The sequence below is a fragment of the Rattus rattus genome, chromosome 4 (genome assembly GCF_011064425.1).
Source record: "Rattus rattus isolate New Zealand chromosome 4, Rrattus_CSIRO_v1, whole genome shotgun sequence".
Lineage (NCBI taxonomy): Eukaryota > Metazoa > Chordata > Mammalia > Rodentia > Muridae > Rattus > Rattus rattus.
Genome location: NC_046157.1, coordinates 23,819,054 through 23,836,721, shown reverse-complemented (window position 1 = coordinate 23,836,721; position 17,668 = coordinate 23,819,054). Strand labels below are relative to the sequence as shown.

The following is a 17,668-nucleotide window of genomic DNA, read 5'->3' as shown; positions in this document are numbered from 1 at the left end:
TCAAGTTGACAACCAAGCTATCACACACCTATAACAGTCTACTCCCAACCTGCATGAGCAGTCAGAATGTGGAGGTTAACTAAGGTCCATCCAATCTGATCTTCTCCGGCTAACCCAACATGAACAGCCTCTGTGAGCGAAGGTGTCAGATAAATCCTCAGTCTTTAGGATTTCTTCCTCCTGCCCTGTTTTACTCAAGAAAAAAAAATATTTTAACGAGTAAAGGGAGGAGATACTCAAAGCTGCTCCAGGCCAGGGCAGGAAAGGGTCAGCTCTCCCATCCATGTGAAGTTCCTGGTTCACCATTTGCCTCTGCTACAGGACCCTGATGGGTTGCTCATTCAGAGAGAAATGATAAGTGCAACTTGTCCTATGTGGGGTTCTGTGTGCCTGCTGCTGTTGCTGTTACCTAACTGAGAGTGTGAAGGGCACATGTGGGTTCCAAGCCTTGTTCTGTGGTCCTAAGCCTTCATCTATGACAGTTACACTAAATCTGCATAGCCCCTCAAAAGCCGAATGTTAAAATTCCCATGGTGGTGGTATACAGAAGCAGAACATGCTCTTCAGACATGATTAGGTCATTACTGGACACATCATGGAAAGACAAGTCTCTCCCATCACCTAGGGACACCAAAAGATGGTTGTCTCTGAAATAAGCAGCAGGAAGCATGGGTTCTTCCAACGCAAAGATCCCAGGTTCCTCGGCTTCTCTGTGAGAAACGGACTGCTACGATCCAGAAGTCTGTGGTAGCACACTGTTCTCACTGAGGCTATATAAACCTTCCTCTTCTAAGTCCACATCCCTGTTAGTGCCTCACTAAATCTCCTGCCTGCTTAGGTGGGTCCTGTGGACTGTGGCACTGCCTCGTGCCCTGCCTGTTTCTGGCCACTAGCCCCTTGCCATTATGCATGCTGGTAAGTGGACAGCACCCAAGAAAGAACCAACCAACTCCCCACCCTGCGGATGGAATGTGATCAGAATAAGGATTTGTACTGAACTCCATTCCAACCACTAATGCCCTGAGTTCTGGCAGAATGAGCTGGACCACTTCCTCTTGAAGACTAAACCCGACACCTACACTTTTTATCTTCCTACCCCCAGAAGCCTAGAACATAACAGACTCTATGGACAGGAGAGATTGTTGTTAATTCCAGGGTTGGCTGATGACATAAGAAGCGAAGGCAGTGACTCACTGTGATAAAGATCACACAGGTAGCACACAAGGCTGACTATCCGGTTCTATCTTCTTCTACCTGACATTTTAGCGAAAATGGATCTGCACTTCTATTTCCTTACCTGATCCTAACAGCAAATATTCTACAAGTTCTGCTTCTCTGAGTCATGTCAGTCTGCAGATTATAACTCCAGCTATAGTTCTAACTATAGTGGTGCATATGTTAAGAACCTAGAACCCACATTAACTCCTGCTGTATAAACCACAGCAGCATATGTAGAGTGGGCTCTCAACTGTTGGGGGAAATGAAGAGCAAACAAACTTCAGAAGCTGGTGAGAGAGACAATTCTCTTAGAAAAGGAACACTGCAAAAGCAATCTAACGCTAACTTGGCTGTAAATTTTCTATGAACTCCCTGAAAGCTATCTTTGACTCGCAAATTAAAAATCCCTATATAAAACAAACACCAGAGGCATTAAAATGCAAAGGGCTTGATGTGTAAGATTCTATTTACAACTAAACTGATCATCTGAAAAGAAAATGCTATGCAGTGAGAAAATAAGATCATAAGCTTGGAAACCTCAGCCCCAAACAAGGAAGATACACATGGAGAAGAAGGCCATGATAAGAATGCTGATAGAACAGGCTGGCCCACCAGACTCCAGGGGGTAGCTCTAAACCCATGATTACACAGACAGCCCTGGTTAAAATCAAGTGGACCACAAAATAAAACAGACACACATGAACACAGGAGATTCCCAGGAAAGGGTGTGTGGGCTGGCAGGGACGGAGAGAGAATGATCAGAATATATTTTATGTATAATACGTGTATGAAAACTGTCAAGGAATAAATTTAATTTAAAAATATGGTGTTAGAAACAGAGAGATGAACAACAGAAAGAAAAAGAAAGGGAATAAATGATTGCTACTTACGAGCCAAGTCTGCCTGCTGTTCTATTTGAGCCCCTAGCTGTCCTTTGGTGGGTTTTGAGACATTATTAATAAGAATTTATTAATCCGTCAACCATGGGGAACCCAATATACATGTGCACATACCCATGCACATAATTTTTAAAATTGATATTTTTAAAAATTGAGATGGGGAGGTAGCACCACTTGTCATCAGAAAACTAAACAGTAACTAGACACATGCACACGGACACATGAATAGATTATAACCATCGGAACAGGTGACGTCATAACGCCCTAGACCGACAGTAGCTATCACTCACAGGCTGAATGCAGAGTCTAGAACTCTCCTGTGGTAGAAGCAACCATCGGTGCAGCCTCTTTGGAAGACCGGCAGAATCTACTAAAACGGAACATGTCCCGTCTCTGCAGAATATAACCTGCTAAAATGTATATCAGAGTTTGTAGCAGGGCAGATAAAGGAAGAGAGGAAGGTGTGTGGACAGTAAAGGGATCAGATGTGGGGAAAGCTGTGTGGGGCCAGCATCCAGGACCATGACAACCCCAAACGAGCCACCAGAGGCTCTTGGCCACTTGTGAAAACTGGAACTTCGGCCAGAGAAAGCCACGGGGCTGTGCTGTGGAAAGATCTAGTGCCCAGATCTCGGGCTGTGTGCTGCACACTAATACCCGATGCAAACACTAATGAAAGACTGCGGCTGCCAAATGGGGAGTTAATTTTATCGCTAGAGAGAGAATAAAGAAACTGCACCTCGATGTTGCTGATTTCAGCGTTGTAGCAGACAAAGAAATAAACCTTAGCTTTTCCCCCTTGGTCTAGATTCTGAAAGGTGACAACAACTCGGTTCTTCTTGGTTAGAAGCCACTAAAAGACAGCTCTGGTTTGGCGTCCTGCTGTAGTGAAGAGACGGTGCTCATTGGGTCAGTCACTTTTGTCACTGCGGCATCATCTTAGAAAAACACTTAGGGAAATAAAGGTTTGGGTGCATGGTTCCAGAGGTCTCGATCTGGTCAGAGCTGGTTCCACTGCACTGTGCCTAGGCTGAGGCTGAACACTGTGGCAGCAAACACGTGAGACAGCCACTCGCCTTGTGGTGGCCGGGAAGCAAAGCAAGTGGGGCAGGGATAGAGGAAGGACACTTGTGCTCCCAGGCTTCCTCCCTCCTCCCCATTCCAAATGGCCTGTGACCTACTGGATGGTGCTGTCCCAGTCTTGATCTCCTCGGTATTTCTCAATCCATTGAAATTGACAAAGGTTAACCACTAAGCCTTGGGAACTTGATTCACTCCAAGGCCTAACTGCTCGAGATGCAGGCTCAAAGCCTTGAGTTCAGAGCCCCAGGAACCAAAGCCAGGCCTGAGGCTGGAGAGACGGCTCAGCAGGAAAGAGCACCGGCTGCTCTTCCAGAGGACCTGGCTTTGATTCCCAGCACCCACACGGCAGCTCAGAACTGTCTGTAACTCCAGTTCCTGAAAATATGAAGCCTCCTTCTGGTCTTTATGGGCATGAGGCAAACACATGGCACACAGACATACATGCAAACGAAACCACCACCCCTACATGTAAAATAAACTTTAAAATAAAAGGGAGGCGGGGTTCCGGCCTAAAGATGCCCACCTGTAATCCTTGGTGGAGAAAATGGAAGCTTGTGGCTTGCTAGCCAGTTAGTCGAGCTGAACTGACAAGCCCCAGAATCAGGGAGAGCCCCTCTCAAAACATAAGGTACAGAATGATGGAGAGAAACACCCAACACCGACTTCTGACCAGACCCAGACAGACTGATCACTCTTCACACGCAGAGACAGACAGGGACATAGACGGAGGGAGGGAGGGAGTTGGGGGGAGGGTGAGATTGGTTGATTGATGATTAACCACCAAGGCCAAGTGAAGCCAGCGCTTGAAAGTAGAGGCATGGGGATTAGTAGCTCAAGGCCAGCCTTGTCTACACTGAGAGGCTGAGGTCATCCTGACTGCATGATAGTCTCCTTCAACACAAACAAAACTTAAACCAGTTACTGCAAGTTGTCCTCTGACCTCCACCACACATACACTACGGCGAGCGCATAAAATCTTGCTGTAAAAAAAAAAAAAAAAAAAAGTCAGTGGGAATGAGCTACAGGTTAAACAAACACGGAATAATCTTAAACATGTATTCTAAGTGAAAATGCCCACAGCAGACAGAGGCATTGAGGTTTAGGGCAGGAAGGAGAGTTGAGTGGGTGAAACATGGGGAATTTTGAACAGTGAAACCAGACTTTAGAAGATTGTAATTTAAGGACACGCTATACTTTGTATTTTGAGATCTCTAATGTACAAAACTAATAGAAAATTAGTTAAAGTGTCAGGGTAAAAAAAAATCTATTCAGTAAGTGAAGGACGTAACTTTTCAGAAGATGGCGGGAAAATTGCTGGCGTTCTGTAGAAACTGGTGCTGTCTACCAACCTGAAGCCCACACTCAGAAGAACACACTCTGGCTGGTAATGTGTTCATTTTCACAGAGGTGGGGATTAAAACTTTTACTGCCACAAAATCTATCTGGAAGTTGAAAATTAAGCGCATGGCTGGCCAGGAGTACGATGAAGATTATTTATTCTTGGACTGGTGATGTACAGAGAAGCAAGGTCAGAAGGGAGAGATCCGTCTGAGGATGGATTTGAATGGGAGACCATTAAGAATCGTAGTTGTAGCTGGAGAGACGGGAGATAGTTGGGCTGGAGAGATGGCTCAGCGGTTAAGAGCACTGGCTGCTCTTCCAGAGGTCCTGAGTTCGAATCCCAGCAACCACATGGTGGCTCACAACCATCTGTAAAGAGATCCGATGCCCTCTTCTGGTTGCGTCTGAAGACAGCTACAGTGTACTCATATATAATAAATAAATATGTTTAAAAAGAAACATAGTTGTAGAGCTAAGGCTGCTCACATGCAAAAACACCCATAGATCAGTGTACATATGAAGGTTAATATATGATGCACCCTGTATGCATCCCGTTGTTCTGTCTGCTGTTAGACTTAAGAGCAAAGGGATCTCATTAGCAAGTTTATCTTTCTGGTGACAGGCCCCTGTCTGACAATTAGGTTTCCACAGCAATTCAGGCATGATCCCAGGCACTGCAAATAAAAGGAACACTCCTACTGTGTAGAAAATTCCAGAAGTTGTAGAATCTTCCAATGTGGAACCTGAGGCTAAATCCAGATACATTTATTATGCAATAGGTGCACATAATAGAACTGGTAGAGAAACCTTAAAATATTTACCTAACTAAATTCCCAATACTCAGAAGAAAGGTAAATGCACAGGAGACAGAAAAACAATCAAACTGCATCCGGTGAAAACGACACCATCTTAGATGAATGGCTGCACCAGTTAGGTCAGTTCTATGCTTCAAAGGGAAACTTGGAAGGAGCCACAGAATATGGGTGGGGAGAGGCCAGCCTGTGCTGTGAGATGGCCTAATGGGTGATGGCGCCTCGGCCACTCGGTGAGCCTCTACTTCGAAGCACAAATCCAAAAAGAAATGCACCACAGTGGTTCTCAAATACAAAGAGAAGATGCTTGTCACTGAAGGAAGGGATACAGGGCATGAGATGTCTATGCACGTCCTCTGAGCAGAAGACACCACCGATGGAAAGTGGGGTCTCCGCCGGGATGAAGCCTTCGAATTGCCAGGCTGCAAAATGCTGCCAAACAGAAGCAAGCAGTGAGCCCACATCTGTGCCCCTCCTCAGCTCAAGTCCTCCATGTCAACTACAGTGTTTTAGCCGGTGTCCCCTTAGTTTCAGTTTATTGGATGTTTTTATAGGTTTCTTATATTTTGTCAGTTTGGGGGAATCTATTAAGATTACGGTTTTTAAACTTTTCATCTGTTAAATGGTGGGTTACAAAGATGTGTACTCTACAGACAAAGCTAGAGAGAGACGATTCCAGTGTCAATAGGAAAGTGTCAAGAGCCACAAGGGACATCAAATGACACTCACGCATCGGAACACGCTGTGTATGTGTGTGTGTGTGTGTGTGTGTGTGAACATGTATGTGTCGGCCAGAAGACAACCGTGGGTGACATTTCTTTTGCATCAGCTACACTCTTCTTTCTCTTAGAGACAGTGTCTCTTGCTGGCCTGGAATTCACCAAGTAAGCTAGACTGACTGACCAGCAAGCCCAGAGATCTGCCTGTTTCTGCCTCCCCAGAACGGAGACTACAAACATGTGTCCCTGATCCAGGCTTGTTTTGCCAGCAAGCACGGCTTTTTTCACATGCATTCTGGGCCAGGTCCTTGTGGAGAGCAAGCACTCTGCCAACTGAGGTCTATCTCCCTACCCGCCCCCCAAAACTTATCCTGTGGGTCTCTGTGAGTCACTGTGGCCAGCAGAATATCTGTGAGAGGCAAGAAGGTAGCTGGGTTTGACACCTCAGTAGCCAGTGTTGGTCCCATCTTCTGGATCTGGCCCCAAGTAGTTTATTTTAGGCGTATTTAAGCACAGTACAATTTGGTGAAAATTTTCCTGGGGATAATAAACCCAATCCCATGTGCACAATAAAGCTTAAGATGTGACTACCTCAAAACTGTTTGTAAAGACATCGTCCATAAAGGTGAGTTCTATAGGTTGACAAGCTCACAATAGTTGGGGGTGGGGACAGTATCCAGTGTTCTCAGCCACACAAATAGCACAAAGGTCACAGGGCTATTACCCACATCTGCTGCCAGCCTTCAGGATGGATAACAGGTCAGTGAATTCCTTCTTTGAAGGAACAAGTCTGTGCGTTTAACATTCCAGATCCTCCTTGTGTTTATCTTTGAGCACAGGGACCCTGGTACCTCCCACATGACTCTTTAAGGCTTCTAGGTTTTGCCACTGTTATTGATAGGAGGGGAAGATAATGAAAGCAACATCTGTCATGACGCCAACTTGGCAGAGAGCTATGGATCGAGGTGAAGGACAGTTTTCAGCCAGAACACTGAAATGACACAAACATAAAATGACACAGACACGGCTTGAGAAAGGGGTAACTGAAAAATGGCGAGAAGATCACAGGGAACAAAGATTTTAGAGACTGATTGGTCTTCTAAAGACTGATTGGTCATGAGAAGAAATAAATGATCTTGGCTAGGAGCGGCCATGCGATCTTCCTTGGGCCAGTACATAGAGCGCATAATGCAGCCACGGTCTAGGTCATACGGGAAACAGGGCCAAGCACAGACTCAGTCCACCTGGTATTTAAATACATACATGCACAGCATGTGTCTAAAATGCTGTGTGTAAAATGTGACTTTCTTTCTTAAACATGTTTGAAGTAGGAGAAGTAAAGGGTTAGCGAGGCTTGGCGGACATGTGAAATCTGAATTCGTTCATGTGCCACGGTTGAGAAATGAAAGAGAGGGCTGGGAAAAGACACCATTACCCTCCATTCTAAATCAGAGAATGCTGTCTGCCAGCTTCCTCTGCAGAAGAGGGTCTGGGCAGAGAAAGTCGGGAGGAAGTGCTGAAGTGTGCGAATTATTTTTGTGTTCACGCTCCTCACCGCCATCAGTTTATAGAATGTTCGACACTGAGGAGTAAGCAGATTTGATTTATTTTAATGCGGGCAGATGGCTTGGTCATGGAAATTGTGAAGAGATTTACCAAGCCGTTCCGTCAGATCAAGGACATTGTGGAATTAAAGGGCTCAAAGAGACCCTACTGTGTCTACCACTCATATTATGTTCTCTCCTAAATGACAAAGACCATTTGACCTTCTGACTCCAAACAGCCATGGGGCATGTGGGGTGAGAACACAAGTAATTTATTCAAAGGGGTATACATCTTAGGAAGGCACCTAGCACTGTAAATTGACCAACAGGTAACTCAACATGCCACGCTCTGGGGCCACAGGGATTGCAAATTAAGATCAATTCAGAGGCTCAGTTCCAGGAAGTATTTTCAGGGAAACGACTCATGTGTTAGTTTCTATAGTGATCTTGGCATATAAGACTCAAGAACCATTTCTCATGGGCACGGCTTACATTCAGGAATAATTTACCCACCTGCAAGAAAGGTTCTGCTAACATGGTAATGCACTAGGTAACAGGTTTATGAATCGAAAAGTCACTCTGATCCTATCAATCTGATTGATTCTGCTCATCTTAGAGACCATCTGGCTTTGTATGCAAACATCGTCTTTCATGAAAATGCAAAGCAGCCTGGAAACACCACCAGTGGCACAGAGCCATCGGTAACACAACTGGCCTTGGGCTGGGGAAGAACCAGACCCCCCTCACAGCTTTCAGTTGAAGATTCAATCATCGTGTAGATGACTATAGCTTCAAGTTTTCTTAAAGGTCATGGCCTTCTCGTTTCTAATCAGTAGATGCAACAGTGAACGGTTTGTCCTCCGTGTGGTCTGCAGGGGAAAATTCAGACAGCTGCCTGTCTTAAACACAAACGCCATCATGGTGGAGCACAAGGATCGGAGGCAGCAACGGTGATGAAAACGTGCTCACCTCTTTATACCCGGCTTTGAGTGGGCTATAATGGATCTAGGAGGGAAAGACAGGAGGCACAAGCACATATGCAGGCACAGATATCAAAGTACAAACTGCCAGTGTTGCAATCTTTAACTACTTGGATTCTTTACAACAGACACAGATGCTCTGACTTCCTAGACCTCGCCAGGACCTCCCACAGCACATGGAGGACAGGGAGAAAGAAGTCCAATAAACCGCTCTCGAGGAAGGTTTGTGTTAAAGCCAGTCGTGCAGCGGCCTCGGCTTTATCTTGCCACCAATGACCTCACCACTGGAAACTAAGAGAACCGATTCCATAATCTAATTCCTTAGTCCTGCAGGTAAACTTGAGGCTAGAGAGCGGTGTGCCCGGGCCACTGCTCTGGGCACTCGGCCTAGACAACCCATCTTCCTGATTTGAAGAAGGCTGATTAGTTCTTACAACTGCTTCTGTGTGCTCGCTAAATCCCGGGTACTGTGCTTGACCCCTTTGATGTCGGGTTCTCTAATTTAGTTTCCCTCAGCATAAATAAATAAATAAATAAATATCCCTCTCCTTCACAAGATTAACCCAAGCTTGGGCATTACATAACATTGGTAAGGTCTCGGGAAAAATAAGTAACAGGGCATGAATTTTAACTGTTTGTCTGACCTGAAGGGAGCACGGGCCTCTGCACAGTGCTCTTCCCCCACAAAACGTTAGCTGTGCATACCCAGCTACTTCGACTTGGGGCCAGCTGGACTACAGAAATGCCCGCTCAGATGCTCAGGCTGTTGTCTGCAGATATGTGAACTACAACATTGCAGAGAGCCAAACCTTAGAGACGACCTAGAGGTCCAGCCGTGAGGAGATCAACCGTGGCCTCTATGTGCTATGATGTAATACTGCTAGCAAAGAGAACGAGGAGACCGTGGGTCGGAACTGGTGGGAAAGGGTTACACTAACGTACTGAGCTTTCAAAGTCAGTTACAGAACATTATGTCGTGGACTAATTTTAAGAAGAAACTGGTCTGCATGTGGGTTTGTTTTATGTCTACAAAAAAAGCCAAAACCTAGGCCCAGAAAACCAGAGCATCCAGTGGGTGGAAGTCAGGACTGAGTCACTGCTTATCTATATCTGCGTTAAATGGGTTTTGTTTTTTCATACTGACAGCTTTGCCGTTGAGATTAAACATTATATAGCATGCATTAATTGTACACTGTGTCCAAAAATGTTTAAAGAATCTAACACCCATTGCCACAACACCAGCATCCCAAGCCACGAGCCTCGAACCCTGTCAGGAAGTCTGTGGGTGAAGACGGATTCTTAGTAACGGCAAAGTACTCTTTCCCTCCCAGCCTGTGCTGCTGGTTCAGCACCCGTAGCACAGAGTCTGAGGTGGGTGAAATTGCTGGGCCTTATCACTTGGAACTAAGCTGTACTGGCAGGCCCTGGCATCCTCCCCACTGTGAGCTCCGAGTATGAGAAAAAACAACCCAGTTTCACCAGCATCCCTGATGAAAACCTAACTATAATTGCACCGGTTCCTGACCTTTTACAGTATTCTGTGACACAGCGCTTGTAATGTAAAACATTAATCATGTACAAGAAAAGCAAGCAGCTGCCCCAAGGAAAAACACACCACAACCACGTGTGCTCGGAACTCGGAGAACACATGGAGTCATTAGTTCAACATGCCTGCTGATGATGACGTAAAGCTGGAGTGGGGATTAAAGTGTTAGAAAACTTGTATCTGACCTGGTGTATTGAACAGCTTCACACCATGCTGGGAGACTGTTCTGATACAATCAGTGACAATAACTGACAACTGTGTACACACACACACACACACACACACACATACTACACATACATATACACACACATATATATACACACACATATATACACACACACATATACATACACACACACATATACATACACACACATATACATACACATACATATACACACATATACACACACACATATACATACACACAATATATATACACACGCATATATACACACACATATACATACACACACATAGACACACATACATATACACACATACATATACACACACACATATATACATACACATACATATATACATACACATATACAGACACATATATACACATACATAATATACACACGTACACACATATATATACACATACACATATACACATACACATACACACACACATATATACATACACATACATATATACATACACATATACAGACACATATATACACATACATAATATACACACGTACACACATATATATACACATACACATATACACATACACATACACACACACATATATATATACACACATACATATATGTATCCACACATACACACACATATACACATATATATATATACACACACACGCACACATATATATAATGTAACATATCAGCAGTTAAGCCAATGAATCAATATTTTCCAGTAGTCTGGGTATAATATCACAAAAACGATGCATGTGTGAACGATCTACTCAAAGCACAAGACAAACCGATAGGTTTTTATATATACTAAGTGTGAAATATTCAATCACATGCTGTCCAACTTCACACTACAACCAACCTTTAACAAACTTTGTCAAGAATGTTGGAAGATTCCAAAATTATATCACATTCTGGAATAAATACTATTAAGAGTATCCAAAAGTATATGAAAATGCCATTAAAATGCTACTGGGGCTGGGCCAAACAAGCCCCAACTCTGATAAAAGCAAGATACTGGATTTTAATGCACAGGATGCAGAAGCAGGTGTATGATAATGAACCAGACCTTTAAAAGATTTCTAAAAATGTCAAACAGAAACACTCATGTTATTTGGTCTGCGTAGTAATAATTACTTGTCAGAAAAAATATGTTGTTTCTTTTAATAGCTTCGTGAGTCTCCAAATCGTTTCTTTTTCATTCCTAGCACAGTAAACATAGACACATTCACGTAAACAAAGCACCCTGTGACCCTTGACAATCTTTGAGGCCTGAAGTGTCTTTGCAATTGGGTAGCACGTTTCTCACATGCTCTACGTTCTGGCTTAAGTCTTGGCCAGCAAGAGCTGGGTACAGCAACCTGTGTTTACCCATGGGTGACACTGTTAAGTCAGCTCTGCACTGCAAATCGTTTAACCAACAAAAAAATACCTTCACACACTAGCCCTGTGTGAAGATGCTGGCACCATGGGGGTGATCTTTAGAGCACTACAGCTTCTGTTTCTGCTGTGTATTTGTGTTCTGACGGACGATATTGACCCAGGGGGCTGATGGAGCTGCCTGCCCAACAGTGATGCTCCTGGACCATAGAGAGAGACAGCACAGTGAGGGGCGTTTGATACTGGCTCAGACAGGTGGCTGGGGATTAGGTAATGAGCAGTAGATGGCTTCTGGCATTTTTGAGAGGGCATAAACAACCCCAAAGAAGATACTGGAGTATGAGTCACAGCTGAAGGAGCAGACGTTAGAGTCTCGGCTGAAGATGTTAGAGACTCAGCTGAAGGAGAAGATGTTAGAGACTCAGCTGCAGGAGATGTTAGGGTCTCAGCTGCAGGAGATGTTAGGGTCTCAGCTGAAGGAGATGTTTTTAGAGTATGAATCACACACAGCTGGCATAAATTGTAAATGAAGAAAAGAAACAGGGGGAACAATAAATATTGCCAGTTCCCAGTGTGTGAAGGACCTGAAGCCCCCTTCTCTGATTTATGATTAATGCATGTTTCTAAAATGCATCTCCAAGAGCGTCAGGTACAGTAACATGATGGCGGGGGTGGGGAGCGGGAAGCAGGGAGCTGGGGGTGTGGAGGGGGGCATCAGAGTAAGCTGTGAAGGTTGTTGTAAGTAAATGACTCTAGAAATATAAATATTTTTTTCCTGAGTTTAGTGCTACCAGAATTTAAACTTCCTTACATTTCTCACCCTGTGAAACTACACCTTTAATAATATCTGTTTACCTTCCTGATAAGATCCACCACAAGAAGACCTTACAGAGTCTTGGGCCCACAGGGGGCTCACAGAGGCTGAACTACCATCCGAAGAGCATGCAGGGGCTGAACCTAGGTCCCCTGCACATATGTAGCAGATGTGCAGCTTGGTCTTCACGTGGGTCCCCTAACAACTGGAATGGGGGCTTACCCTGACCCCGTTGTCTGCCATTGGATCCCCTCCCCCTAGCTGGACTGTCTTGTTGGGCCTCCGTTCGAGAGGACATGCCTAGTCTTGCTGCGACTTGATGTCCCAGGGCGGGGTGGTACTCAGGGAGGGCTTCCCCATCTCTGAGGAGGAGGGGAGGGGCAGTGAGAGGAGGGTTCTGTGAGAGCGGGGCTGGGAGGAGCAGAGAAAGAGAAGGGGCTGCAATCGGGATGTACAGTGAAATAAATAATAATGGGGGAAAATGACCCAAGAGGCCAACAATGCTGAACCAGTCCACTTTTTCAAAAGGCCACTCCTTAAGCGGCCTTCGCCCACACTTGCTAACTTGTATTGGTTTGATCCTAACCTAATCATACAAGTTGAGTGATGTTTATTACGATCTGCTTCCTCCTATAGTTAATTGTACGAGTCACACGACGTCGGTGATGGCCACGGTGAGCCGGAAAAGACTCGTCTGCAAATTAGAAAAGGTTACTTCTCCCTCTGACTTCACATTCCCCCAACGAAGACACACAGCTGCTACAGTCGGCCTTAAAACATGGGAGTCCTGCACAGGGGATGTCAATCACCCAAACTTCCACAGAAAGACAAACGTCACGGCTCTAAGATGCTTAACCGTTAAATAAATTAATTAGCTCCCCACTCTTATGACACGATTCAAGTCGCTGGGTTTCCAAAGCCCACCCAGGAGCCGACAGCCTGTCCTAAGGAGATCACGGGCGTGTGATCCGTACAGGACTTGACATCCTCCAGATGGTGGGGAGGGGTGCTGTTCTTGGGAGTTCCGGCTGAGACCTGTTGGTGTCAGTCAGTTCTCATCCAAGGGGGAAAAGCTCCAGGCCCTGTGCTTACAGCAAGATCCAAGGCTAGGAATCCAGCAACCCCACTTCAAAATTCCAAACGTACGTAAAAGCTGAGAAGTAAACAGTTAGCATCCGCCCAGAGAGCAACTGACCTAGAGCCCTTATTTTAAATAAACTGGTCCTAGAGGTATTTGGTGAAGAAAGTAAAAGTGTTTCATTATATAGGCCAGGTTCAACCATAAAACTCTATGTAGTCGAATAGGGCCTCAAACTTGTAATCTTGCTATATCCGCTCCCAGACGCACCAAATGACACAGAGCACACACACGCATACACACACATGCACACGCATACACACACAGCAGGCTGAGAGATAGTTTGAATGGGAAAGCAACAATTGCCCAACTCTGTACCATCTCAGAAAAGACAGGCAGTCCCCCATAACCTCCTGCCTCCCCACTCTGCGGTGACTAGACTCTCGTGGCCCAAGCCCATCACCTTATTTGCCACTGAGCCACATGGCTTTAAGTGTGAGGATTTTTGCTATAGATGTTTCCGCTCCCCAAGTGTGAAAACACATTTGAAAACGTACCGCTGACTGTCACCAAGGTGGAAAAGCCTGAACATGAGTCTCCGGCCTTGCACATTAGGTCTGACAACCGTTTGCCTAACATTATAAAAACCCCCGGATGAATTGACGTTTAAACTGCTTCCCAAGTACTGTACACTAAACCCCTCTGTACTGTATGCTAAACCCCTCTGAACTCTCCGAGAGGTACCTGTCGTCTTTCGAAGCGGTCAAGTGACAGATTTTGACTAAAAGAAGCGAAGTCTTCCCAAAGCAGTTACATATCAAATTTTAAAGCTGAGAGATTGGAATTTACAACGGGCAACGATAAAAGATTTTGTGACTTTTTCTTTTTGATATGGCCTTTTTGATACATGCTTCCTCAAATTCTGTAAAATTATCTGCTCTTTCAAAGAACCACAAGTAAGGAAATATTTCAGGGACTTTTCTGTTTATTTGTTCAGGTCGTATCATTACGTATCCCTGGCTGCCCTGGAACTCGATCTGTAGACCAAGTAAGCCTTCCCCTCATTGAGACTCACCTGCCTCTGCCTCCTGGTGCTGGGATTAAAGGCAAATGCCGCCAGACCAGCTCGTTTAAACTATTCTAAGCCGTGAACGGAATCGCACAGAAGTAAACTCTTCTATGCAAGTTCCCTATGAACTTATTTTCACAGAAACGTTAACAAAAATAACAATATCAGGGCGCCTGCTTTCTTCCTTTTGTCAAAGAGACTTTTACGCTGCGGGTGAATCATTCCTCCGGCCATTGGTCACTCAAACAGAATCCAACTTTTCCCACTTTGGAACAGAACCAACTTCACAGACGTTCTAAAGATACACCACAATTCAGTCAACCAGACATTGCCACTGGTTCAAGAATTCAACTGGGACACAACCTTCTCCTGGACACTGGGAATTAGAACCACCCCACACTCTCTCAGCACATCCTCCTTCCCTGGGCCTGTAAGGAGACAGCCCTGTGGCCTTTCCTAAGACAAAGCCCTAACTCAGCCCTCAGCTTGCTCCCCCTCCCCTCCCCTCCCGCCTCCCTCCCTCTGCCCTTTCTGCTCCTCCAGTTAGAAGTCTGCCCTCTCCTTAGAATGTATCCACCCACGAACTTTCCTTTCATATACACGTCGTACTTCCTTGAGCTATGAAGGCCCAGCCACTCTCAATGGAGATGATCTAAATTCTATGCGGAGTCGAAAGTTAACTTTGCTGTGGCGTAAGTGTTCCTTGAGGCCGCTGGCAAATGTGACTCAAGATTTATTTGTTGCACCATAAAGTATTTGTGCACGCTGACAGCGTGTTTTAAGAAAACCCCAGAAAGGCTACCAACAAACTTCATATCCTCCCACCGTCTCCCTGCCCCACCCACCCACCTGATGCCCAAATGCACCCAATGGCAGCAAAGGAAACATCTCTTGACCAGAAGGACAAGCTTTTTGTTTTGTTTTTTGTTTTTGGGAGGATTTTTTTTTTTTTGTTTTTTCTTTTGTTTGGTTTTTGGTTTTGTTTTGGTTTTTTTTGTTTTTTGTTTTTTGTTTTTTTTTAGAGTTAAAAGTGGCTCTACAGAACAGACCATCCCAAAGATTGGAATGACCTTGGAAGTCCCCAGAATCGTTCTAGGATTGTGTAGAAACAGTTCGACCCAAAGCAAACTCTAGAAACAAAAATCACCTGTTAAAAGGGCGGCCTAATAAATTCAAAACACAAACTCTCTCCGCCAACGAAGTTTAACGATGGATTTCTCTATCAAAAACATTTGCTGTTCTCACAACAACGCTTACGAGGTTTCAGCTGTGTTCAAGGATTTGAGGAAAAGTCTATGAATTCACTTACTTTGCCTCTGGCAGAAGGACAGGGAGACAGAGGCCTGCTGAAGTAGTAAATGACAAGTTCAGTTTGGAAGTTCAAGTGCATAAACGCACTCATCGGTATGCGACTTGATTATTATTAGCTTATCATCACTAAAAAAATACGGCTACTGAACTCCGGGAAGTCAAAACACTGGCCGTGGCATCTTCAAAGAAGGTTAACAGGCCAGTTTGCTATGTTTCCTCTATACTAGGCGAACGGTCGAAAACTGGGCTACTTCAAAATTAAAACATTGTTTATTCAAGTAAGACCATGAAAAGTGACTGGAAACCTGCAAAGATATCTAGAGAGAAATACAGTTAACCACAGCCATCTCCGTCACTGAACTTGCTTTATAAATAAAAGCCTTCTATTTCAGTAAACCTCAGCGACCAGTTCCTAAGACAGAAAACTTGATTCCATAGAACAATGCACACACAAAGGCCGGATTGTACAGAAGGATATTCAGAGCCTACATACGATGGCTATTGGGGAGAAATAAAATGTAAGAAAAACTGAAGAAATTAAGTTTGAATAAACAACTGCTTTCAAACGCTCCCTCGAACTGCTACATTCTATGTATTTTTATGAGGCAACTTAGACCCTCTGGTTACGAAACTAACAGTTAATAAACTTTACTTTCGGATGTAATCGAGCATTTAAAATAAAAACGAAATTTTACCCCTGCGTATGTTTTAAAGGTTATAATGAAGTTACAACTTAAAAACTGCAAAAGTATTTTTAATCAATTTAATCCTTTAAAAATCGCAATCTCCTTCAAGGCTGGGGTAAAGCTATAAAGTTTTCCCGGAGCCCTCTAGTAAGGGCAAGCAAACACTATTTCTAAGTGGCCCGGCAGGCAGCGGGAGTTCTTTCAGGGAAGTGGCAGCCAGGAGCGGCGCAGGGGTTACAGAGCTCGGGGACACCTGGGCGACTCTGGCCTCCGCCACCGTCCCGGGGCAGCCGGTTCCCAGCTCCTGCGGGCGCCAGCGGGGCTCGGTCCCCCGGCGCGGCAGGACAAGCTGGGTTACTCACCGAGCAGCGACAAGAGCAGCCAGGACGCCAGAGCGGAGCGCCGCCGAGTCATGCCGGGGCCGCCGCGGGAGCCGCCGTCCGCCGAGCTCCTGGGCGGCGGGGTGCAGCGGGGACCGAGCGGGGCACGGGAGCGCCAAGGCCACTCCGCTCCGCTGAGGCTCGGGGCAGGCTCGGGCGTCCCGGGCTCGCCGGCCGCCGCGGCCACCACTAGCCGCCGCAGCCACTCCCCCCAGCTCCCGCCAGCTCTTCCCCAGCCGGGGGCTCCGCGCCGCCTGCCCACTCGCCGAGCGGTCTCCAGGGCAACCGCGGCTCCAGCGCGACGCCTGGCGGCCACCCGCAGAACGCACAGAACTCATGGCTGCTGGCGCGGCCAGGCCACCTGCTCTGGTCCCCATGAACTCTGCAAGGTCAGGTTGGACCTAAAACCCAAAGCGGCTTCCCTTAGATCCAACTTTCTCGGCTGCAGTTTTCAAACAGTCCCTACTCTGGTCATTTTAGCCTCTCCTGAAACCCATTTAATCTACCTGAAAGGATCTTGGGAGTCTCTTAGGAGACCTGTAGACTTTTAGCAGACCTAGCCTCTCCAAGGGATGAGTCCCCTTATTGGTAGTCCAATGCAGAGTCATCAGCCCTGAAACCATATACAAAC

General features: G+C 45.6%; 1 protein-coding gene across 1 annotated transcript in view; it reads right to left on the bottom strand.

Annotated features, from left to right (window-relative positions):
- Positions 1–17,265, bottom strand: part of Igsf11 (immunoglobulin superfamily member 11) — a 126,444-nt gene extending 109,179 nt beyond the window's left edge. The window contains exon 1 of the mRNA XM_032900205.1: positions 17,020–17,265. Coding sequence (XP_032756096.1) covers positions 17,020–17,071 — 52 coding nt within the window. The 5' untranslated portion in view covers positions 17,072–17,265. The remainder of the gene's footprint in view (positions 1–17,019) is intronic.
- Positions 17,266–17,668: the final 403 nt, after the last annotated feature.